This window comes from Grus americana, chromosome 7, assembly GCF_028858705.1.
Source record: "Grus americana isolate bGruAme1 chromosome 7, bGruAme1.mat, whole genome shotgun sequence".
Taxonomy (NCBI): domain Eukaryota; kingdom Metazoa; phylum Chordata; class Aves; order Gruiformes; family Gruidae; genus Grus; species Grus americana.
The window spans coordinates 8384503-8410369 of record NC_072858.1 but is presented as its reverse complement, the minus strand read 5'-3'; the positions used below and the strand labels follow the sequence as shown (position 1 = coordinate 8410369).

The 25867-nt window shown below is 39.9% G+C and overlaps 1 protein-coding gene across 1 annotated transcript; it reads left to right on the top strand.

Annotated features, from left to right (window-relative positions):
* Window positions 1-12172: 12172 nt before the first annotated feature.
* On the top strand, window positions 12173-23544 carry LOC129208694 (pancreatic lipase-related protein 2-like). Its single transcript, XM_054831878.1, has 13 exons — window positions 12173-12235; window positions 12764-12812; window positions 13633-13787; window positions 14703-14828; window positions 16384-16518; window positions 18251-18359; window positions 18974-19090; window positions 19171-19293; window positions 20159-20277; window positions 21020-21149; window positions 21432-21543; window positions 22609-22776; window positions 23481-23544. Exons 1-13 carry the CDS (start codon window positions 12173-12175, stop codon window positions 23542-23544), a joined length of 1470 nt encoding a protein of 489 aa, XP_054687853.1.
* Window positions 23545-25867: the final 2323 nt, after the last annotated feature.

The following is a 25867-nucleotide window of genomic DNA, read 5'->3' as shown; positions in this document are numbered from 1 at the left end:
CACTGTGGTCTAAGAGATACAGCTAATTTTTAAATCTAATCTCAGGTTTATCATTTGGGGGCAGAAATCGTGTGCGTGAATCACATTGGGCAACTCTGTTCTGTCCCATCCCAACAACTAGCTATTCCAGAATACTTCCAGTGAGGTTTACCAGAAGGTGTTAATGAGGTGCGTTACACAAGGCTAGATGTGAGTGATGAACAGGTGTGTTTCCAATTATGCAGCAATAATTTTGAGATGTCAGAATCCAGTCACTTCCTATGAAGTTTGCCAGAGGAGCTTGCTTAGGAGGTTTGCAGGAAAGTTGACAAATCAGCTGTCTACCTTCCCAGGCTCTCTGCAGGGAACTTGTCCTCCTCTACCCCTTAGGGAAACTCCTTAGGCAAGACCCCCCCTTCTTGTGTAAGTAGAGACTCCCCACTCCGCGCTCCCCTGGAGAAGCGCAAAACAACCCCCCAGGTACTTCTGTGCAGTTGGGAAATATCCGCAGCTGGTAATTACACCATCTTTAACATCCCTCATAGTCAGGCATGGCGCTCTGCCCCAGAGTTGCACAAATAAAGGAGACTCAGGGAGGAAAAAAGACAGACCTATTTCCCTTTTCTTACAGTCAGGAACTGAAGCAAAAGAAATGTAAATATTTTCCTCGGGGTCATGAAAAACTGTGCAGCAGGGCCAGACACTGCATTGGATCATCAGATTTGATGCGATGAGACGGCAGTGTGAGCAGTGCAGCGTAGGCTATCGCCTCTCACACGAAGGAAGCAATGTCCTGTTGGACTCGAGATTTCTAAATAGCCCATCCCCTCCCGCCTCCATGCTTGGCTGTGCCACTTTTGCAATTCTAAAAATTAATTTTGTGGTGTTATGAATAATAAATCATATTCTTACTTTCAAAAATACAATCTTTCATTTTGTTTAATTTTAAGCTATTTATTTCAACAGTGTTCTGACAAAACATAACAGCTCATGGGGCTGAATACTTCTGCTACAAATGTGGTCCAGCTGATTAGACCACTTAAAAATATGCATTTTCTCACCCAATCAGTTCAGATAAAAATAAAATATTGCATTAATTTCTTCCCCTTGTGTTGTCCTGTTTTGCATTTTTGTCATATAATGTTTCTTGAATTAATTTTCATTCTTTGGTATAGTAAACACGTATAGACAGAGCATGAGACATTTATTTTTATGAGCTAAAGCAGCTCTGTGTTGGTAGCAAATAGTCTTCCTCCTGTTTTCTTCTGTATTTAAAAATGAAAATTGTTACTTGTATGAAACCTTTGGATACTATCACTCTGTATTAATGGAGCCAGTCCGAAAAATGCAAGGGTTTGGTATTTCACAAGACAATCTGCCTTTGTCAAAGACTGGAACAGGTAATTCTTTCATATCTTCACAACAAGGTAAGCCAGCTTTTTAGAACAATTTAAATTGCATCTTTAAATGTCAAGTGAGATGCACCATTTGATATGTTTGGCTGTCAGGTAGAAAGCTAGCTTTTTTTTTTTAAATCAAAGGTACTTCATTTGTCCAGGGTTTTTAAGGACATATTATGATTTGCATTGTCTTTCACATTATTTATATATTCTGCAACACTATGAGTGCTTCAGAATCACAATACAAATTCCATTTTATACTTCTAAAGCATTTGTTCACTACAAAAATTATGCCAAAAGGTGAATTACTAACAAAGCCATTCCAAAGCATTCAGCCTCAGCCCCTTTCCTCTCTCATGACACTCTTTTGGCAATGGGTTAAGGTAAAACAAACATGCATCCAAACAAACTTCTCAAATCTTTTCTAGAAGAAGAGAACAGCAATAATAAGTAATCCAAAATACTGTCTGCTCCGCTTACATCATCTGTATTTACTTTATATGTAACATCAGAAAAATAATTTTAGGAGTAACAGCATGCTTGTCATAAAGCGATATATGCCGGTACGCTAATGAGAAAACAAGGACCATTTTTATCAGAGTTCTCCATTAACGGGAATAAAATAGTCTATTGCATAGCACAGCAGACTGTCTTCTTTCCAAAAAGCACAGTCTATCAAAAAGGCCTTCATAAATATTCGAGCTCTGAACCAAAGCATAAGAATAATTAAAATTAATTGAGACCTCAATGTTCAGTTTAGGCAGCCACCTCTCTACCCACTTTTGATCCTATCTATTTTATTTATGTGACTATTCAGCTTTTTTCATGCTATCCTAGAATACATTGATAAAATCCTGAATGAACCACAAATTTGCGGGAAACAAACCTCCTACATCAGTTCATTCAGGAAGTCCTTTTGGTCCTTCAACTTTGTTAGAGATGAAGCTTGACAAGGATCTTGGACAGAAAGCCTCCCCAGTGCCTTCATGCTTCCCTCAAGACTTATCTCATGTCCGATTATATCATTTTATAGCCCAGTCACTTGGCAGCATCTTTCCTTATAGAAACTCCACAAGAATCTCCATAATTTTCTCCAGGAAAAAAATACATCAGACTTTTTTTTGCTTCTCTAGATAATCTGCAGGATCTCTATTTCACATGTTCCCACATGATTTTATAGAAGTTTTTGTTTTTCTCTTCAGATTTCTGTTGCTCCAAGAAAAGCTAATTCTTCTCTACATAGATGCATTTTGATAAGTTTTTGAGACTTCTCCCTTTACATTTAATTTAGGTTAGAGTCTTTATCTTTGGCATAGCAGAAGTGAGTGAATGATTACCATGGCTCAGTGCCTAAGAACACGCATCCTGAAGGTACTTCTGGTAGATCTGAGATCTGGTTTTAATTTTTTTCAGCCCACAGTTGTGTCGTATCAGTTACCAATCCACCTGTAAGATCAAATCGCCTGGAAGCAAGTCTGTTTTCCCAGTTAGTATTCTTGCCGGGGCATCACCTCACTGCCTTCTCTTGCATTTCCTCCTGGATATTTTTATAGCGAAATTGTTTACCTACAATTCCCCCACTCTTCCCTCACTGAAAATTACTGATTTTTCCTACAGCAGGCTCCAATTCTCAAATGTGTGTCTGTTATACAGAAGATAAAGTAAAATCTTTGGAAATTGATTTTGCTGAGATTTGAATGCAGTCAGGTTATTCTGTGTAACCCCTGGCTCTAACAGTTATGTTTGGCAGGCTCCTGGGACAGCAACAAAAATTAAAATTTTTGTGCATTCCCAACATTTATTTGAGTTATTCTTCCAAAAGCAAAGTTGACTGGGGTTGGAGTTACCACAGGGAGGGTAAACAATTGCTCACTGACCTATCAGCAAATCTACCTACACGGGTTATCTACAAAACTTGTGGCTCTTATTCTTCTTTTGTAGTAGCACAGTGTCAGGGACTTCAATAGTCTCCAAGCTGCTTTCTCTTTCCAATAATTAGGAAGCAGAAGTTGATAGCATGTCCAAATCTATTTTTATGGCATATTTCCAAGATAAAACAGAGCCAAGAATCTGTTCTTTAACTATCAAGGATCTAAAAACTTCCGGAAAGAACATGCATCATCACCAACCTTCGCACAAACAGAGCACGCCTACATCGCTATGCTGCAGAAAAACATACCTCTCCTCCCAGCTACCGCAAGGTTGGATGGGGCAAGTGTCTTGCAACACTGGAAGCGTAAGCAGTATGTGAAAATACAGGCTGGCATTGGTGTCAGTCCTCTTTACATCCCATATTTTATTTTATTTTATTTTTTTATACTAGGAAAGCTAGATTTTCAGAGCCCTGGATGGCTAACTTTGTTCTAAGCCACTAGTCTGCCTCCAAGCAGTTCAGAGACATTCTTTTATCATTCTAAACATTCAAGATTTGCATTTGCCTTTCAATCTGCAAGGCAAACTCTACAGTTACTCCCTTTTATTTCAGCCGCTTCTTTCAATAAAGTTTAATATTCTAGCATTAATAGATCAAGCATTCAGAATAATGGACTTTGCCTTCTTCCCTTTAATTCTGTCCATTATTATATAAATAAAGCCTGGCTGTTCCTACTGACTCCTCTCTGTCTTTGGTTACTGTCATCGTCTCTGCTCTAAAATTCTGCCCTTGTGTTATTTCCTTAAAATGATACTATGCTCCGTTATGGCGTTACCTTTGCTTGCTTTGACTGACTTAATTAGCAGACGGCATGTATTATGGAAGGTCATACATATTTATCACTTTCAAAATATTCCTTTTATTTCTGTTATGCAACACTGGAAATGATACACTAAGGCAAATTGGTTTTGCCTCTATTCAATATAAGATTTGTTCACTTTACCAGGATGAACAAGCTGGAGTTAGACAATATAAATATCAAGAAAGTATTTTATTCATGGCTTTGCCACTCAGAGACTAAAGGTAAGATTCTCCAAGAAGGTGAGTGGTCTTTGTAGGTATTAGCAAATCCATGGGGATGGAATACACAAAGATACTTCTAGATGACCTCCATCCAGTCTAAGAAATTAATTAACCATCTTCAATCTATAATTGAAATGAGAGAGAAAAATGTTGCTTTTACAATTTTATTCACTTATCTTTCTATGAAAGCCTTGGTAATTTATATATCGCTGCACTTGAAACGCAGTTGCTGAGATTCCTTTGGAGAACATGATTCTCAGTGAATGTTTTGATCCTCTCTTTCTTACCTATGTGAAGGCCACTACTATCAGAATGCATTTATGTCCTTGACAATTCTCAGGCTGACATTTATAAAAACACCTGGATGTGTTCACTTGCATATTGTCAGAGGCAACTGCAAAAGCCAGCCTTTTCTTACTGTCCATAAAAACCTACTGTTCCTCTCAGGACATAAAATCAGACCCAGAAAATCTGACCATTCCTAAAAGAAGTTGGACCTCAAAAACCCTACAACATGGGCTAGAAATTTTTTTGCTATTCATTCCGACTTGTCATACTGGCCTACATGAATTTAATCTGCACCACTGTGTATTCCCTCTGAAACACACCGACAGGGAAACTCTGTGTTGAAAATGTATATGGCCCTCCTGTATCGGCCAGGTTGCCACTTATCAACATACAGAGCAGATCAAAAAACGAAATAAAGAAGTTAGCAAACTTATATTCTTGTCAAATGCAGTTTTCAGTTATTGGTGTACATTTGTGCCCAGAGGTATTCTTGCAAGTGTGTGCTTCTGTTTCAATTTGTAACTGGTGTTGGCTCGGTGGCACTGTTTTAACACTCGCACACAAAGAACTAACTCTGTGGAAAGTACAGCAAAATATTTGAGCATATCCAGCAATCTTAGTCCCCTAAAAAAACCCCAAACATTTCAAAGGGGTCTGATTTTTCACACAAAGATGTTCAGCAATTTCTGAAGATGTTTCATCATTAATAGAGGCAGCAGTTTCACTGGCTGCTTTCCACCTAACTTACATGCTGATATTTTGAGAAATGGGGCACATGACGTTGCTTATCTCTTTTCCGTGGCTCCCCAATCTCATCCGTCCCCAGACTTACCTAATGAGCTACATTGTTCTGAGGAGATACAGGTCCCATAACTCCTGCCAAATTTCCATAATTTCGTATTAGCTAGATCTGTTCTGCCTTATCTGAAATTCCACGTGTGTCTTCAGTGTAAGCGGCAATTAAATATGAGATCCAGTCACTGACTATCCACTGCTTCCTTCAGATTCCTCTGAGACGTCTTTCTAATGATTATCATCATATACAGTTCTGGCTTACACCACTTTACCAACAAGAACTAGACACAGATCCAGACTTTCATCTAGGTGCCATGAACTACAAGGAGTGACAGACGCTCTTGACTTGGTTTTTAGAATGGCTAGCAGGCTCAGTGCATTGTGTACAGCTCAGCATATGGAAAAACATTTTTGGTGTTATTTCTGAAATTATATCTTCTCCCAGGCAATGTACGTATCTCAAGACCACAAATTGGCTTCTTATATGAACCATGGATTCAACCCAAGTTACTTCCTGCCCTTAGGCACTTGAATCACTCCTTGTATAAGGATGACAGTCGCTCTTATACAGTTGCCTGAACAGGTGATTATGGCAGCACCCATCCTGTAGATAGCCGTGTAGTGACTTGAGGTCTTGCCCAGGAACTGAAAGACCTGGGTTGTGACATAGTTGTGACCCACAACCTCCAGAGCACAGAAAACTTGGGATTTACACGATGGGCAAGTCACAAAGCCATTACAGAGAAAAAGATGAATGACACAATTATCATTATTCTATCCTCCTCCTGACACAACTTTGAATGAAAGTGTCTGGGGTTTCTCTGCTCTAAGCTGATCACAATATTGTCAGTAGATGCCAGTTATATTCAGAGCATGCCAGCTGATGAAAGCGCTTGGTACAGAGACACCTAAGCTGTGAATCCCACATGGCCTAAGAGGACATGAGTAGTCAAAATGGTAGTAGCTAGACAGAGCTTGAGTAATTTCACTAGAAAGAGCTAATAAATGCTCAGGCACCTATATTCTCCCTAAGTTGTAACACAATTTTTTCTCACTCCCCCCTTTTCAAAAGAAGCTAGCCCGCTCTCTGCAAAAAATATAAACAGGCTTGATTATATGAAAAGGTACAAGGGTTTGCTTCACAGGGCATGTACTTCAGATAACAAACAGATAGCTGGTGACTTCCAGAGGATGACACAGAGCAGCAAAATTAAGCTCCTGTTCTGAAATTCCCCACAGAGGAGGCTCGGCCCATTGCCTGTAGCAGGAGAGTACGATAACCAGCTAACTCAGGTAAGCATTTCACGTTGACTGTTATGAACGTTACATACAACAAACCCTCTGAGGGCTAAAATGGCCTCATCTGGCTTTTCTTCAAACCCATAACAAAACTTTAAGAGGTGAAAATTTTGATGAATTAAATATGACAAGAGACAAGAAAAGGCAACATCTGTTATATCCAGCAATAAGGGTATCATTCTTACAAAGGTTCTCACTCACCCACACAAACCCTATAATTAGACACCGTGTGGGCAGGTCCGCACCCACCGTCGTGGGACTGATTCCAAGTGAAAAGAGCTGGTAGCAACCAGGATTTGACAGGGAGCTGGCTGAACGGAGCTTGCAAAGCAGCAACCCTTTCTGCACTCGGAGTGGTAAGTGGCTGAAAACTTGGTAGGGTTTTTGGGCAAGCGTCCTTACTAACTGCTGGTTGGGGTTGGAGGACCGTAAGGACTCCTGCTTAAAGAGAGACAGGCTGAACAGTATGGTCTGAGTCAACAGGCAAAAAGCAAACAGCAGTACTCAGAGTGATCCTGAGGAGACCCTGGCAGCAGCTACAAGGCTTGAAACTCTTCAATTCCAGGAAATTCCAGTAGGAGATGAGAATTTCTTGGCTGTGATGATGTAATGCAGCTAGGAAAACAGGGTGGATTCAGTGGGGCTAAGGTAATTTAAGACAGACTACATCCCTATGTTTTTAAAGGAAGAACAAAATGATGGTATTTGCACATGGAATCTAGATTACTTTTTTTTGAAGGGAAAATGCATGAGAACACAAAACCCAGCTGAAATAAAAAGGAGAATAAAGTAGGCTACATAATTAAGCATTATTAGGAGCACTGCAAATTTAAAGGGAGAATGAAAGTGGGGAAGAATTACAGAGCTGTTAAGTGGAAGAATGTGGCAAACGAGACTTTTTTGGTAAACTACCCTTTACAGAAAAACTTGAACTAGTCATCAGCAAGGGTTATTCTGCACTTCAGAAATGGCAAAAGGCAAATAGTGTTCGTCTTAGACTTGGCTAAATTTAACAGTAGCCTAATCACAAAGAGGAACAGTGAAGATCCTCCTGGAAAGAGAGACAAGTGGCCAGGTGGTGGCTACAAGTCAGCTGAAGGCTCCCTAGTTGGCACAGAATTGGCTCAGCCACCTCCCAAAACTGAATCATGTTTGTTGGGGTTTTTTATGATGCTTGTAGTTAGATTAAATTATCATAATTGTCTCTGTAAATATAAACGTATGAATACCAGTGCAGGGTCAAGGTGAGAACCCTATAATTTAGGAAATCGGAGCAGATACTGCACAAAGTCCTGAAATGGGAAGCCAAGGACTTGATATTTAATAAGTTTTCTTCACTATTATCCTGCAATTTCTTTAAATTGTTCAGTGTTTCTAAACAACTGACCTTAAAAGCCCAAATCTTACTGCATCTTCCAATGATGAACAAATATACGTAGAACTTTGCACACTTACTAACCTTTTATTGGAACGCTTCCCACATTAAATGCCTCAAGAAAAGAATTTACATCACTGAGTCATTATTGCAGGTTAATGCCCTAGTCCTCTGTCTCAGATTCAGTTTAAGAGGTCAGCAGATACTCAGAAAACTCTATTACCCACACCAGACAACGTATGTAAGCTCTGCCTTGGTTATTGCTTCATATTGGGTGGTTTGGAGAAAGGAAATCTACAAATTTACACTTCATACTCGTAGGCTAAAAAGTCCTCTCTTCACTTCTCACTCTGCATTCCCTCTTTTCCATTCTCATCCAAGAACCACCTTCTCCATTTTCTCAATATCCCTCTTGAACTGTGCATGCAGCACCAATGAAACCTCTGTACTCTTTAAACAATACCCCCACCTATATAATGAATGCAATATATGTAGTGAAAATACTATTCTCCCATCTGTATACGTGGATACAAAAACTAACAAGTTCTTTGGCACTTCAAAAGTCACTAGTAATACATTAGCAAGACTTCAAAGGCCTTTTCAGTTACTGCTTCCTCAGATGTTCTCCTCCATTCTGTGAGTATGATATGCAGTGTGACAGCATTTACTTTTCCAAAAAATAAAAGATAATCCAACATTCATGACCTGTATTTTTTATTTACTAATCCTTAGTCTAGATGTCAGTATTTTTTCAGTAATGAGTTCATGTCCAGCAATACCAGTGTTGAAAGCTGGCATGCAGTGTAATGCCAGGAATTGATTCCTCTAAAGCCCTAATCAGTGAGGATCCATCACGATCAGTGAGGATCCGTCACGACCAGTGAGTAACTACAGGCTCAAAAACCACAGCTAAAAACATGATCACAGCTTGATCGTGATGTGATGCGATGGTGCACAGCAGCAAGAACTGTATTTGCAAATCCGGGAGTTACCTTCTAGTTCTTTGCCATTATAGTCTGAGATGCCATAATTATTCAATTTTTAATCTACTTAATCCATGCATTTAATTTTTAATCTACTTAACTGTTGTAATAGTGCATGTATATAATTTTAATTTCTCAACCAAAATATCAAGTAGCAGAGCAGATCTTATTGAAATCCAAGTATCATGAGACTTATAATGCTGATGAGTGCCATGTTAGTTTGTCATGTCATGTAACTGAATTACCCAACTTAATCTTTTAATAGTTTTTCACAATTTTTCTTTCATGACTGAGTATCCTGTGGAAAGTTACATTATTCTGCCTCAGGCTGATATTGGACGGAGACTCCACAGCTCTGAAATTCCTTAGGTCATTCATCCTATCTTTTTTACCTGTTAGCGTATCAGATTTCTTCAAACCACATGTCTTTGGAATTTTCTTAATAACCAATAACTTAATGAAAAATTGTCAATAGATTTTTATTGTAGCTTTTTTTCTTTAAGACTCTCAGCTATGGGTTACTAAAATCCATTTTAAAATATGTAGTTCCAGCAGCTGTTCTACAGGAGATCTATTGTCCGGACAGAGTATCATCATGAATACTTTTTTTTCTGGTGTGAACATCATCAGCTGGTTTTGGTAATCAGAGAAAAAGAAAAATGTAAACATTTCACTTCAGCTGCATCATTGCCTTTTGCTCCATTTTATCTAGTAATGGACGAAAAAACATTGCACCTTTTTAATTCTTCCATACATTAAATATTGCTTCTTAATTCTGTTGGCCATAAACATACATGTTGGCATTGCTGTTTTCCTTATGAAATCTGTCTGATTTCTAGCTATTTATTTCCAGTTACCAATATTCCCCTTTTTTGTCCTCTTGTATTCTTCCAGTTTCTTTCACTTTACCAAGGTGCCCTGTAGGTTTTTAATAGCTTTTCTATTACTTTTTCCTCAGTGTAAAGCTACCCAATCTTCATTAAAGAAAACAGTGGCCATTTTGTATCCTGTTACTGCTCACCAGGGAAAGAGATAAGAAGGTTGATAAGAGAATGGTGAGTAAAATTCTTAGCAATGAGATAAATAACATATCTTGGTTTAAATTTAAAAACAAAACAAAAAAATCTATATACTGCAGTAAGATTATGAGGTTCAAAATGCTGATAATTAAAAAGCCTGAGATTTGGGCTTGCTTCTCTTGAACAGACTGTGTGTGCATGTTTCTGCGTGTGTCCTGAGGAAGGTGTGTGGGTACATGTATGGCACTTAAAAATACACTGTTGACAGTCATTATGCAGACTTTCTCATATCTCACAAACCATCCACTAGTCGCCCATGAATCACAGGTTGGGCAACAGTGTCCAGAAGGTGACTTGGTGTCCTACTGTGAAGGACAACTACCACTCCAGTGTAGGTTTTACACATTGTGATGTCAGTCTGTGAATATTTGCAATTTTTTTTTTTTCCCCCCAAGCTGAACAGCAATTTGGAGATATTTAGTGCTGGATTTGCTTCAGAAGTGCATGCCCTCTGTCCACTGAGTATAACAATTGAGCTCGGTGATCAGCAGCCTTCCTGCCAGCAGTACTGGCTAGGCTGAGATCACATTCACAAACAAGTCATTCCAGTTTCTCTTGTTCAGCGCTAAGCCTCTTAAATGCCCAGTGAAAGAATTTTCCCCCATTAAGTTGTACACTGCCTCAACTCTTTTTACAAAGACATCATTTCTTGACCTCTTTGCAATCTTTTGGTGATCAGGTTAACATAGACCAATGTAGAAAACCTACCCACAAAAAAATTGTCTCCTGTCCAAACTATCCCCCTCACAGTAACAGAATGAATCAACCTTTTCACACACACAGACACACACAAAGGTTTTCTGCATCTTCTATTACTTACCTAGCTACATGTTCATTTCCATTTTCTGCCTTCGAAGGAAGAACTTCTGAAAAGAAACTGTTGATCACTCTTACTTGGCAACAACCTCCCACATTTTCTAAAATCATTATTCGTAAGCTGCCTTTCTGATTTTGGATCTGAAAAGAAATTATACTGTCTCTCCTGCTGTAGTGTTCCCAACAGAGACCATCCACGTCCTGAGTCGGAGAGCTCTCCATTAAATTTAAGCAAATCCCACTGAGCTCTCCAATTCATTTGATGAGCCACATCTTCTGTGATTTTCCTGCATTGTCATCAGATTCTCATCATGATGATGGGTACTTGTTGAGAGATATTCCTGCTGAACAGAGGTGCTCCTTCTGGATAACAGCTAGGACCGCTCTGTTCTTGACTGCCACCAACTGCTTAGAACAACTCCTGATCCCTTTCCCTTCTAATCTTACTGACTGCCAGACTTCCTCTCCACTTTCCACTCTCTCTGAGCAGCTAGTTTTCTTCTCTATTGACTTCATCAGTGGATATATTAGAACTGGAAACAGAATTGTATTTCCAAGGAAATTTTGTGATTCCTCTCAGCTCTGCACTTTGCAGCTCCAGCTCACTGCTTAGATATTCAGCCTTGCTTCTCTGCCCTACCACATAAACAACGAGCTATTACCACACAGGGACTTTGGAGTCGATTGGAGTGCTCAGAGACACACTCTCTGCACTCTGACCCATCCCATTTGGCTTGTTAGGAAATCACATCATTATAGCCAAGTAATCTGACTTCCACCAAAAAAATCACTTAGGTCGATCACATACCCCTCTCCTGTCTGACATTTCACACATGCGCTTCAAGGACTAATTCTGTGACATTCCCAATTGTTTCTTTTTCGTTTCTGAGAGCATCAATGATCTTTGGAGCCTTGGTTTTCTAGCTTTTTCACATTGCCAAATCTCTAAAAATATCCCTTGCAGACAGTTTCCCACATAGCAAGGTTTATACTTACTAAATTTACCATTTTTTCTTAATTACCTCTAACAATCTATATCAGTGGCCACGGGTGACAGCTCAAATTTTTTGCTTTACAAGAAAAGCAATATGTGGAAAATGGGAGGTGGGTGCCATAGTAAACACTAGAAGAAGAAGAAATTGAGAACAGTGAATGAGGCAAATGGGAGGGGAGGAGAACGGTGAAACACATGGAACCCCGCCATGGGAAAGCCAAGTGAGGAAAGCGTAGAGGAAAGGAACCTGAATCAAGTCAGAGATACGAAGGTGCAGAACTGCAAAGAGCCCTGAGTAAAAGCAGCACAAACAGCCTGTCAAGCATACAGACTTTCCTGAGTTACAGGTATCACTGACTGTTCTACCACACCTTCCACCTATGTCCCCACAGCTGGCAAAAATCAGGACCCTGTGATCCAGTTCACTCCCTCAGCAACCTGCACGCAGTATTGGCTGTGCAAGAAATGCAACGAACAGCAAAAGCGATTGGAGGGGAAGGATCACCCCCCTCATCCTGCTGGCCACACTCCTCCCAGTGCAGCCCAGGATGCCACTGGCTGCCCTTGCTGCAAGGGCACGTTGCTGGCTCATGGTCAAGTTTGTGTCCATCAGGACCTCCAGGTCTTTCTTTTGCTGCAAAGCTGCTTTCCAGCTGATGGGTCCCCAAGGTGCATCAACCAGTGTATGAGGTTATTCCTCTTCAGGGGCAGGGCTTTGTGTTTCTCTTTGTATTACATTCTTTCAAAAAGGACAAATCACTCTAAATAAAATGCCTGACTTGTATATTCAATGTTTTAGGTGATTGGAATGTGGATTATTGCATTTTATCTCCTTGGCACAGTAGCAGGTGAGACACTGTATCTATGAAAACTACCACTAGAAGGTGAATTCAGGTGAAATAATACATAGGAGATGACTGGTATTTTCCTGTAGATCAAAGTTATGGTATGATTTGTGCGTCATTGTATGACAATGTCGATTACTGTGCATAGAACTAATGCTAAAAGGCTCTGCTCTGTTTAAATTTTATTATTAAGAACACAAGAGACATAACTCTCTGCTGAAAATTCACAAAGAAATTCAGAGTCACATGTCCTACTTCTATCAAGACGGTGCACAGGCTGTCTTTACATGACTGATGTATACAAAGAACCGCTCGCCAACAGGGTGCTTACCACAACAGACAGTGCTAAGACATAAAAGTTGAGCATAAGTGAGCAAGAGACATGTTTGATCTAGAAAAAGCTACTATATTGAAAGAAATGATCATTTCATTCACAGTACAAGGTTACTACGTAGATATCTTTCATTCCTACAAGCAGGGATACAATGCTTTGGAGTAGGAAGCATGCAGGAGCAATTCTAACAAGCACTTCTTAAAAGATTTTTTTTTTTTTTAAAGAAATTGAATGAATCCTTTACAAGCCTAGAAAATGGTGTCAAAACACTGTCTGGGTCTTTACTTGATTTATCCTCAAATTATTTAGTTCCCCTTGTGTTACCTGCTTCAGGAAATATCCATAAAGGAAACAAGAATTAATCTCAGTTTCAAAATGAATCATAAAACAAATTCCTTAGTTTTCTGTTCTTCAAACCCTTGTAGTCTGAAATACATCACCAAGCATAAGTAAGTCCAAAAGATAAACAAGTTGTTTCTTTTACTCTAGGTAAAGAAGTTTGCTACTCTAGGCTTGGCTGTTTTACAGATGACCCACCCTGGTCTGGGGTACCAGGGAGACTTCTGACAGGTTTGCCTGACTCTCCAGAACATATGAACATCAGCTTCTCTCTCTACACCAGAGAAACAGGAAATAACTCACAGGTGACATTTATTTTTAACATCAAGAACTGACTAAACCTACAAATATTTGTTAACTTGTTAAAAAGTCTACATAACTATTCATAGGCAGACAAATCAGAATAAGAAGATAGTTTGAAGGTATGGCAATGAAGGAACATTGAAGCTATTTGGGGTAAAGGATAAAAAAAAAAAACAAACAAACCAACACGTTGTGAAGGAACTGTAAGACACAGCAGCTTTCCTGGCATTTTCCTGCACAAGGATATGGGTTATGGCAGACTACTTAGGTGTCTGAGGAGGAAAGTTGAGGAATCTTTCAAATAAACTTCTGAGTATTCAGATAGGAGAGCAAATACTGCTGTCTTACAGGGAAGCTGAGCTAGGAAGATATTGTGACTTTTAAAAAAGTTGGAAGACTGATTTTATGCAATTTCCAAACCCACTTTCCACCTTTAAATTTGAGTGACTTTATGTTCTTACCTGCTTCTCTGCACTCTGAAAATAAGACAGAACTACTCCAGTTGGTTATGCCCGGAACTACTGAGCAGAGCAATGTGGAGGAACCTGTAAGATCAGGGGCTGAGACCACATCACTTCAGCAAATGCTTTTGAAGCTGCTAAATCCCTTTCAGGCTCCCAGACGTAGTGCCCCTGAGCTGTACAGGAATGTTTAGGATTCCTCTGGCATGAACTATATGATGCCATCACTGCCGTTGCAGACAGCATTGCTTACAGCAACCCTGGTTGCTACACTAAGAATCTAACTCAGGGTCTCTAAGAATGAGAACTTATACCTGTAATAAACTTACAATCTGAAGAGCAGGAATATGTGAGCACACAAGACATGTTCACAGCAGCAGGTTGCTCAGCTGACTTTTTTTAAATGTTTGAAAGTATGAATAGATAAAACATTTATTTTTTTCCCCCCACACACAGGTGATCTCAGCGATAAACTCCTCAACCATCCAAAACTCACATTTTTCCTCAAGTAGAAAAACCTCCTTCATCATTCATGGATTTGGCAGCACTGGGAAAAAAGGCTGGGTGGTAGAAATGTGCTTGGTATGAGAGAGTATCCTCTGATTTCCATCAAGAGTTGTAACTACAATCTGTCAGTATCCTTTAGGTCCTAATGTTCACTTTCCATATTGCAATTCATTAGGTAGCCGCAGATACCAACCGAAAAGAAAGTTTCACAAAAGCCAAAACATTCTCACTGTGGAAGATGCAGAATAGTCAAGGCATCTTGGTCATCTCTGACATTATGCTTCCCTAGAGAACTTCCATCCCCAAACCCTACAGATCAGATCAAAGCAGCAAACTGATCACAGATGTCCCCAGCCTCTACGCCAGTCTCAGGATATCGCATTAGACACACCAATTCACTCCTTCTCCCATTAGGAGCAACTGAACTGTCCTTCAGCTAAATGGCCTTCCTGAGCTGTAAAGCTCAAGTTTCAATCTACAAACACTATTCTAGTTCACCACCATTCAGTCCTTTATTTTTAAAAAGAAGAAAAAAAATGGGGGGGGGGGGGGCAAACACCCCTCCCCCTTTTTTTTTTTTTTTAATTATTATTATAGAGTGCAGTGAAAAAAAAGATTTCCAATATGAAATGCGGAAGCTACCACAAAACAGAGCTGGTGCACTCTGGCCAGCAGAGCATACTGTGTCACTGACAGCCTTGGCTCTGATAGACAAGCAAAATCTACTCTAGTTTCTGCTTCTTCTACACCGGCAGGGAAAAGGAGAAGCTAGAATGAGATGACCACTGAATACTAAGCCACAGATGTGCATTATTATTTTTGTTCATAAATCTATGAAAACTTTTAATCTAGAATATTAAATTACCAATTTTTTTTTTCAGTTGAAAAGAATCAACAATCTATCTGTGTCTCCATGCTACAAACTGTTTATGGTGCCTACAGGAGAGGAGGGAATCCAGGATTCAATGCACTATCACTTCCAGCTTCTGCTTTCCTTGTCATTCACTTTCAGCTGTTTACCATAGTTTAATTTTTGTTTCCACTCCTTGTTCTTTCTCAACCCTTAACTAATCCTTAGCCACAGAAAGCTATAGCTGCAGACTTTGGTATATGATTCTTCCAGCGGAAAAATCACTGATCTCTGCAAGACAGTGACCAGTACCAAAGTGACCAATGCATTAGCTTTCTTTGCTGAAATAGAAACTGTCTACTCTGCTCCAAGCCTTTCCAGTCTGGCATGTCTTTCTCAGCTTTAAAGACGCTTAGTAAATAAGTCTACTTCCTATATTATGCCATTAAACTACCAACGTCCCAAAGTCACTTACTGCATATAGCAGCTACTGTGCAGTTGTGTGACTTTTCCAAATTATTTCAAATACATATACAAATGGCTTATAAAGTAAAATATTGTTATTACCCTTTTTAATAATTGGTAGGTTTTGGATTAATGGCTTGTTATATTCTGTTTTGTAAGAAAAGGTGTGTTTCAGTGTGGTATAGGTAAAGAGTCCTGTTTAGTAAAGAATGAGAAATGCCATTATTACATTACCTTTTAGTATCTATTCTAAGTTGAATCTCTGTTTGTTATTTTGTTTCCTTAAATACTTTGCTTTGTGTTTTCCCACATCAGTTGTTACTGGAAGTGGAAAATATCAACTGCATTGCTGTCGATTGGCAAGATGGTGCGAAAGGCACCTACGTCAGTGCAGTGAACAACATCCGCGTGATTGGGGCTGAGGTTGCTTATTTCATAAAAACTTTACAGGTAAAAGACACAGCTTTACCATCTACAATTCTTAAGTGGACGTAGTGGGGTTATGTTGCTGCTGCAACTTTGAACCTTGTCCAGCGTGGTCAGCCAGTGCTTCAGGAAGAGCTGTACAATGCACACAGCTGAGACCAGCTAATTATACTAATTATCGACTCTGTAAGGACTTCTCACAGCCACAAAAGACGCAAATTAAGCTAACATGGTTGAAAAGCAATGCCAATTAATTAAAGACCAGTAGATGGCAACGTTTCCATATGATGATGCAGGTAGCAGGCATTCAATAGAAATGAGGCAAGGCCTACGAGTTCAGTGCTTACAGAGTTTTGCCAGCATTATATTCATGTGCTAGAAGAAAACTAGTATCTGGGCTTAGCACCACTGAAACAAGCTGGTTTCACTCAATAATACCGTATTTGCTGTCTACAGGCACAATAAACCATCCAGTTACCTTTTAGTCATGAACTTCATGTTCCTGAAGGCAAGTGTTTGTATTTACACACACAGCGCAGAGCTAACTGCTCGGTTGCAAAGTTTAAGAGCATCAGCATTTCCCACTACCTTCAGAAAGACCCATGAGTAATTACTACTGCTGAAAATGAGACCCCTGCCTGGCTACAGACTTTGATCCTGGTCAGTAGGTGTTCATCTTAAAGTGCTGCAAGAGGTACTTCAGAGCCCACAAGGCAAACTTTGCCAACACCTGAGTATCAAAGAACACTTCCCCAGAATCTGCTGGGGTACAATCTACTGTTTCTACTTAGGAAACTTGTACCTAGCCTCACGCAATTGCTTCTGTGTCTATCTTCTTTGTGTACAAATCCCAGGTCACTTGAAGATGGGTTTGGTTTCTCATTGGATATCTCCATTACTGCACCATTTGCAGTCTAGGCCCCTCTTTCTTCCGTTACGGAAACGCATAAATGATCCTTAGACTTTCTTTTCCCCAATTTACAAAATTCTGGAGTTTGACTTTAGGAAAATGGAAGTACTGCAGTAAAATGTCTACAGAGGCATCTGCTGTCTAAAAAATAAAAGTAGACAGGCCAATACTAAAGATCTGCTTTTATTTTGGTACACGCATTACAAAACAAAACCAAACTTAGTGTAAAAAACTCAAGCAATTAGCAACTACAAAACCGAGCAAATCCCTGGATGAAAGGTGTCCCCTGTGTGCAGCCTACACGCTGATTAATCTCCATTTCCACCTTCAACACATGTAATATCTCAGCAGTGCGGGGCTTGTACAGATGACACTTAGCAAAGAGGAGGAGGAATGTTGCCCCACCTAAGCTTGTCAGTGAAAATATTATTGATATGATCACATATTCTAAGCAGACACATGGAGAACAGACATGTGATAAAAGAGAGGGCTCCATAATAGAGTAAATTAAAAAAAAAAAAATCATTTTGATGGAAGATGAAATTAGGAGTTGATCCAAATGAGAAAGAAGGTTTTTATTTTGTCACCAAGGGTAATTGAATATGGTAACCATATACCAACCCCACAACAATGAATCCATCATCACTAGGCATTTAAAATTCTAGATTGGATAATTTTCTATCAAGTCAGTGTAATTTAAATAATTAACTCAAGGAACTCACACCCTGTTTGCTATGCAGGAAGTCAGTCTAGATGTTCCCAAAGGCCCATAATATAAGACACCCTCTTTGCTTGCTATTTAAAGCCTGTGTTCTTGTCTCCCATCACCACCACCTTAATGATCAGAAAATCTTCAGATACTCCCCTTGCGAAATCCATTTAATTGGCCACAGTCTGGGAGCGCATGCTGCAGGAGAGGCGGGAAGAAGGATCCGAGACATCAGACGGATAACAGGTAGGATGCTCACTGAGGTGCAGAGCTAACAGAGCATGTTTCTGAAGGAAAGAAACCTGCGACTCACTGGTCTGTAGACTGGAATTAAATTATCGGCAGTGCTGGAGACACCCAGCGTAAGAGCTGGCAAACTTTCTGCTTCTCAGAAACAAGGGTAGTTATTAGATCTTCATTCTCTAGTTAGGGTTAAAAACTCTTTAGTGGAAGGACAAACATAGTATGTTTGTAACATTACCATCATTCACCGGGTTATGTCAAGCCTACACAATGGCAAAGCAACATACCAAGAATCCTTAGTTTTTCCTATTCATAAAGATTTACAGGCCAGGAAAAAGCTCACAGATAATAAAATACCTCCTTCATAGTAATACGAGGCCATTACATAGTCTATTAGAAAATATTTTACTTCTGTTGGAGTAAGTTTGCAGAAAGATTCACAAAATCATATTATTGCACAATTTTTTCAGTTTAGCTTACAATTCACATCGTTATTATTCAACACGTCTTGTGCAATACTGAATATCTGATGTTGTAATTTGGCATAAGATATATTAACATATGCAACACCTCTCTCTCTCCCTCCCTCAACCAATAAATGTGGGGGGGTTTTGTAGGCTTAGACCCTGCTGGGCCCTATTTTGAAGGTACTCCTCCTGAGGTGAGACTGGATCCAACAGATGCAAACTTTGTTGATGTTATTCACAGTAATGCTGCTCACTTTCCTGCCATAGGTAAGTGTTCATGTGCAAGTAAATACTTGCAGGGATGTGCATGTCACCAAGACACTGACATCATCACCTACTTATCTCAGGGCTTGGAATATCTAACACCACTGGTCACCTGGACTTTTACCCAAATGGAGGAACCGTGATGCCTGGATGCAATGATTTAATTCCAGAGATGAAACAAAGTGATTTTGAAGTTATCATTGCAGGTAAACATACACTCCCAACACGCATAGTACTTTATTTTTTGTTCAATCCTGAAACGTGAACTGTGAAAGTAACTGTCCATTTGGGAGAAAACAGCAAAACAAAATTGATTTTTGCCTATTTACTCCTAAATTAGAAAAGGAAATAAGAAACAATAAAGTCTGGATCAGAACAGTGCTCCCCAGGCATGAAGCTACACTAAAACAGAGGTCTAAGTTTTGCTTTTGTGAGTTGAAATTGGACCTGCAGAACACAAAAAGGCAGGGAACAGTCAGTCTGCAAGTCCAACAACCCTAGCAGGAGGTTTTCCAGGCTGAGATCAGCCAGCATCATGACCAAACCTGCAGCATGACACCACCACCTTTGGTTTCTTGCAGATGCTGCAAAGAGCATCCAGCACCCATAATGCATGGATTAGGCAAGGGCAGTCGGGGTTTCCAGGGACTGTACATGCCTCGCCTCTCCACCTGAGACTTCCCTCTCCTCACAGGCTTTGGAGAGGCTGGTGGATTCTCCTTGCTCTATTAAGCCTTTTAAAACTGTAATTAATGTCATCTTGCTGTGACATCTCATATATACGTATATATACATGGCTGTCTTCCTAAAATGGACTATTCCACCATAGCAGACCAATGCATCTCACTTCAGATCTCGGGGTAACTGGCACACAGTTCACCAGATAAAACACAGACAAACCAGTAACTTCTACTGCTACTAGAGATCTGTAAATTCAGATGAAAAGTTATTACAAGACCACGCTGTTGTTCTGTTCCATGCCTCAGCTGTTTCCATGGTGAGGCAAGTGCAACTCTTGTGCAGGACAGCAGGAGCTTATTTCATGGATGCTCATAAACTTTGTTCCAACAGACGCTACAATCATTGGGGGGTGCCATCACTCACGCAGCCATGAGTTTTATTTTGAAAGTATCCTCTATCCCACCGGATACCTTGGATATCCCTGTGAAACGTACAAATCCTTTGAGTCAGTAAGTATATTGGCCCAGGAATGGGTGAGCTGTAAAGAAAATAGTCCAGGTCCCTGTACTCACGATAAGTCCCGCTATGCGCGCAGAGCACTTGGATGCTGGTGATTGTGCTCTCGTGGTGTGGTGAGGCACAGTGGCTTCATCAACTATTCCACTCTGTAAAATGAATCCTGAAGCACACAGATGATATCACCAAATAGGGAAGAAAAAAAAAAAATTAAACCCTGTACAATTCTCACTCTAAACCTTTATGCAAAGGGTGTGTAGGCTAGATGTAGCTACCCTACTAATTCCTGACTGGAAGAAGAGAGATTTGGAGCCTCCAAAATCATTGACTTCTCTGATCTACACTTGCCACTGATTAGAGCACCTAAATAAATACACTTATGAATGATGTTCCTTTTTTTCCTCCGTATTGTGTTGCAAGGCGACTGCAGGCAAGTTCCCTTCCACTGGTTTATATTTTGTCCTAGACTCTAGCAGAAAAATATTTGCACTAGGGAATTTTAGGCCATTATTCACACAGGTATTAAACCTGCTCATCCTACACCCGCTTGGTGTGCACGGGTGCAGAAGCCGTTATCTGAAACAAGTTTATCAGGTTTTGGTGGTAAGATGTGACAACATACAGCACTGTCACAGCTTTGCAAGATCAGAACAGCATCTTGAGTCTTAATTTTGTCAGACCTAGGATGAAAAAAAAAAATACTGCTCATTGACTGATGGTCTTATTTTCCCCTAGGGAGACTGCTTCCCATGTTCCCAGGAGGAATGCCCAATGATGGGGCACTATGCTGACAGATTCCCAGCTAAATTGAAGAGGGTAAACCAAAAGTATTTTTTAAATACAGCAGCAGACCCACCTTTTGCTAGTAAGTGGAGGAGGTTTGTTAGAGTTGATCATACATTTGAAAAGTGATTGCCTTGATTTATAACCATGCACTTCTGTTGCTTCTTTAAACAAGTGCTAACACCTCTGACAAAAAAATGCTGCATTAGTTATCAAAATTCAAGCTCATAGAGTCTTTCATTTGATAACACAAATGAATTCTAGGTAGGAAAAAAAAAAAAAAAAAGAACTTTCCAGTAAACTAGCATTTTTAGATCTCTCATATCAATGACAATCTAGTTTTATTTTGCCTTTCTTTATGCAGCTTGGAGACAAAAAGTATTTATCAAACTGTCTGGTGTAAAGAAAATGAGGGGGGACATAAACCTCATTTTCCATGACACAGAAGGGAACACAAAAGAATACGAAATTGCCAGGTAAGAGAAATTAATATTTCCCTATAGAATTTAATGCTGTTAACCTTGATCTACACAATTTCCACATGTTTAAGCAGTGCAAACACTTATTCTTTGTTGCATACGTTCTACTTAACATCAGATATGAAAAAAGTTATCCCACAGATAAGACTTATGAGGGCAGAAGGATGGTTGCAAAAAGAAAATGGAATTCACTTCCTTTTCATGAATTATGTGACTTTACAATAAATTAGGAATAGAGTTTGACAGGAGAAGTACTGTGTTTCTCTGGATTGCTCTTAAAAAAAATAATAAATTTACACCTCTGGAATGCACATAATTCAGAGTGCTCAGCCCTTACATACGTGCATTAGCACTACCACTCCCGCACTAGCATGGCATCACACATGTCAGCACACTCACCGCACATGCTGACAAGACTCTCTGCTCTGCCAGTGACTTGCTGTATGACCTCATGCAAGGCAATCCTGTGCCTGAACTTATAAAATTTGCAAAGTGGATACCTCCTTCCTCCCTAGGATATAATAAAAGCCATCACCACTCTATAAATGGCACATTTATATTGTCTAGCCAGTGGGCTTCATTCACAGCTCATATCTCCCACTGACTAACAAAATAGCAGCTCCCACCATCTTCTGCGCCTGCTCTGAAACAACTGCTTCCACACATCCTCCCACCAGCCTCTGTGCACATGCAGACCAAAGCCCCACGGAAGTTCCCAGCTCATCTATAAAATCCTCCCCAAATACCTCGCCCGGAGCTCTCCCTGCAGCAATAGCTGCAACTCTCGGCACACTTGGGCGCCAGTCAGCCCCAGCCTCACCCTTATCCTGTCTCCTGCCACAGGCACATTTAAAGTTTTCAGTATTGTTTTTCATCCTCTCCCTATTCAGAGAAGAACAGCTCACAGTCCTGGCTCAGCGTCCTCTGCTGTTGCAAAGAACAGCAAAAGTGCAAATTTCTGTTGTAACAAAGGGGGAAATCCAATTATTGTGGGGAACGTGATTTAGTTCAGTAATTTCTAAACTGTTCAACTTAGCATTGCTGTCTTCATTCTATTTGCAGTGGAGTCCTCTCTCAAGACCAAGTTTATACAAAATATCTTGATGTTGAAATAAACCCAAAAAATACTAAAAAAATTGAATTTCTCTGGAATAAAACCATATTTACTCTGCTCTGGGCAAGATTGGGAGCAGAAACAGTCAATATAATTCACGGAGAAGATGGACATAGGTAAGTATATCCCTTTTACATGTCTAAAGGAATGGGAAAGGAGTGCAAAAACTCTGGGAGACAGGATTGAAAAATGGTCTTAAATTCGACACATGGTTTGCAATCAACAATATGAATTTCAGTAATGACAAGGACAAGATATTGCCCTTTGGGCAGAAAAATCAAATGTTCGAGTACAAACCAGGGAATAACTGCCTGGAAAGGAATACAGCAGTGAATAATTTGAAATAATAATATTGTTTAGATATTAGGAAAAAAAAAATCTTCCTTATAGTTTGGTATTGGCATGGATTATTTAGAGAAGCTGATGAAATCCCTTCTACTGTGAGCTCCTAAAAAAAAAAAAAAAAGCTGCAAAGCTTTCATTGGGGCAATCTAGTTAAGCTCCTAGCCTACATAATGGAGCTTAACAAGATGCCTTTCTGACTTTTTCTCTAGAGGTCTATATTTGTGAATCTAGAGATTAATTTTCTTCACGTATTAAAACTCATATTTTACAGTTGGTCCCCAAAAGAAGGAAATTCACCTTGTAACTGTTAATGTGCAGTGCTAATATTCTGTACAGCAGGTTTTTAGGAAGGTTTAAGTGTGATTATGGATCAAACTAACGACCTTCAAGGTGACAGCTGACAACATTTAGTTTTTCTTTGGGGGAAAATAGATAAATAAATCTTGATTCAAGTATTTATTTTTTTCCTTTCCAGGTCAACTTTTTGTGGCCATGGAACTGTGACATATGGAGTTCCCCAGTTACTTACACCTTGCTAGAGGTCACCGATTACAACCGTTCTGTACACGGCAGCTGAGCAAACCATCAGTCCTGTGCATGGGAATGTTGGTATGCAAGGCTATTAAAGGAAAAAACAAACTTCTTGTTGCTGCCTTTTTTTTTTATTTTCTTCAGTTCTTTGCAAACACACTTCATGTTTTTCATGTTTGAACCAAGTTTATTGTGCTTGTAACTATGGAGGCAACTGGAAATCATATATGCTAAAACCCATTTATAACACTGCACAGTCTTACGCTACCAACGCCTCAAGGTAAGAGCTGTTTCCCACCAGACTGATAATCTAATATATCTTGATATATAATCAAACACTCCTGAGGCAGCACATCACCTCAGCACACCCCTGCGGCTGGGAACAATCCCAAACGCCTCCTTTCCACAGCCTACGCTATTGCTCAAAGCTTTCCAGCCCCACACAAGAGCACTGCCCCCAGAAGACACTCTGGGATGAGGCAGGAAAAGAACAAGACCAAGGTATTTCTTCATCAGGTCAGAACAGCCCTTTGTACACTGCACCTTCACGGAAGCAACAGATGAAGGCAAACCTCAAGCATTCCCTGCTTTGGAAGAAACTAAACAGCTGAATCACAGCATCCGGCTACTGTTTAATTTCAAACATGTACCTTTGCTGTGGTTGCTGACATCGCTGGAGAGAAACTCTGACTTCTAACAACTCTAGGCTTTGCAGAACCTGAGATTGACTATTTCACTTTAAAATGAACACTACTGCTCTGCAAAGCATGGCACGAATGAGCCATCTGGAGCTTTAAGAGACCAAGGCAGTGGATGTTTTTCTAAGTATAATAAGCAAACTCTAAGCTGATAAATAGGAAGAGTTAATCATTTATTCACACCCATTTCCCCATGTTTGATAAATTATGTACAAGCACTTGGGCACATAAACTTCTAAGAAATAGTAGAATACAGTACTAAGAACACATTTATAATGAATATAAATATCTAATTTTTTTTTTTTGTTAAAAAGAACAATATTGTATCCTTGACTAAATGCTAACCAGCCTGTATGAAATTAAAAGCATAATTAAACACAAATCTGAGGTTCAGCCAAGAGATACCTGCAGTCCCCAGTACTACAGGTCCCCTGGGGACTTGACAGGTGGCAAGGGAAGCATGAACAATGCCGGGAAGCACTGTGCCGTGTCCCAGGAGATAGCCATGGCATCCTGCAGTGCCAGAATTCCAGTCATCTCCTCTGCCTGCTTCCTATTCCAGACTACAGCTTCTTCAGGACTGCTGAAACATAGCTGGGCCTTTATTTATCATTTTCTTTCTCAAAAGTCATCTGTCTTCCAACGGCCCCTGACTGTGAGGCCAGAAGGACCAGAACAGCTCCTCCAGACACAGAGAGCAGCCTGCATCGTACTGAGGGACATGCATCCCAGCCATACCCCTCCTTCCCAAAGCAGAAGCAAGCAGCTGAAAGCCCTCTGACCATGGCCTAAAGAATTGTCTAGTTATTCAGTTCACTCAGTGTTATTACTGTGTTGAATAGCTATGATAAAATCCTAACTCAAATCTTTTCCACCAGCTCTTAAATTAAATGGGAAAGACTGTTCCCCCCTCATTTTGAACAAGCGTTACAACTTATCAGTGTACTAGGGCATGTTCCAGTTCTCCTGTATCACTGATAGGAACATATTTACAAACTAAAATGCTACTTCAATTAAGGACGGGAGCACAGAACTCTAAGCTAGTATCAAAAGTGATATCTTAGAAAAATCAAAAACTTCACTACTACTTAAAGAAATAAACCCCACTAGAACGGATGACAGCAGTGTAATACCTGTACACACAGGTGGTACCCATTTGATCGTTCCCAGAGGTGGAGATTAGGGAAGGTCAGCTCTGCAAAGATAAGCTGCCACAGCCAACAAGCATAGCAAAGCTGTTAAAGCTTTCTAGCTGAAGAGTTAGCTGAGGTCTCATTGCCCTTGAGTTCACTTACAGTTTTCTCCTAGAAATGAACAGGACCAAGAGGTTCCTAGTCCTGTTTATTTGCACAGGCTGGTTTTCACATTTTATTTGATGTCCCTAGCAAAACAACCTACTGAGCTCTGTAACATCGCTACACAAAGCAGCCATGTCACGATGTCTGGGGGAATTTTGTACGTTATTTGTAAATATTTCCAGTATGTTTGCTCTCAGTTCATCACTCAGAGAAGGGCCTTCTCAAAACTTGGATTATATGGGTAGCATAGAAAGGATCCAAAGGGGTAGACAACTGTCCTTCTACATCTACTTATTTCAACAAGGACATGAAAGGGACACCAGGAGAAGGTCAGA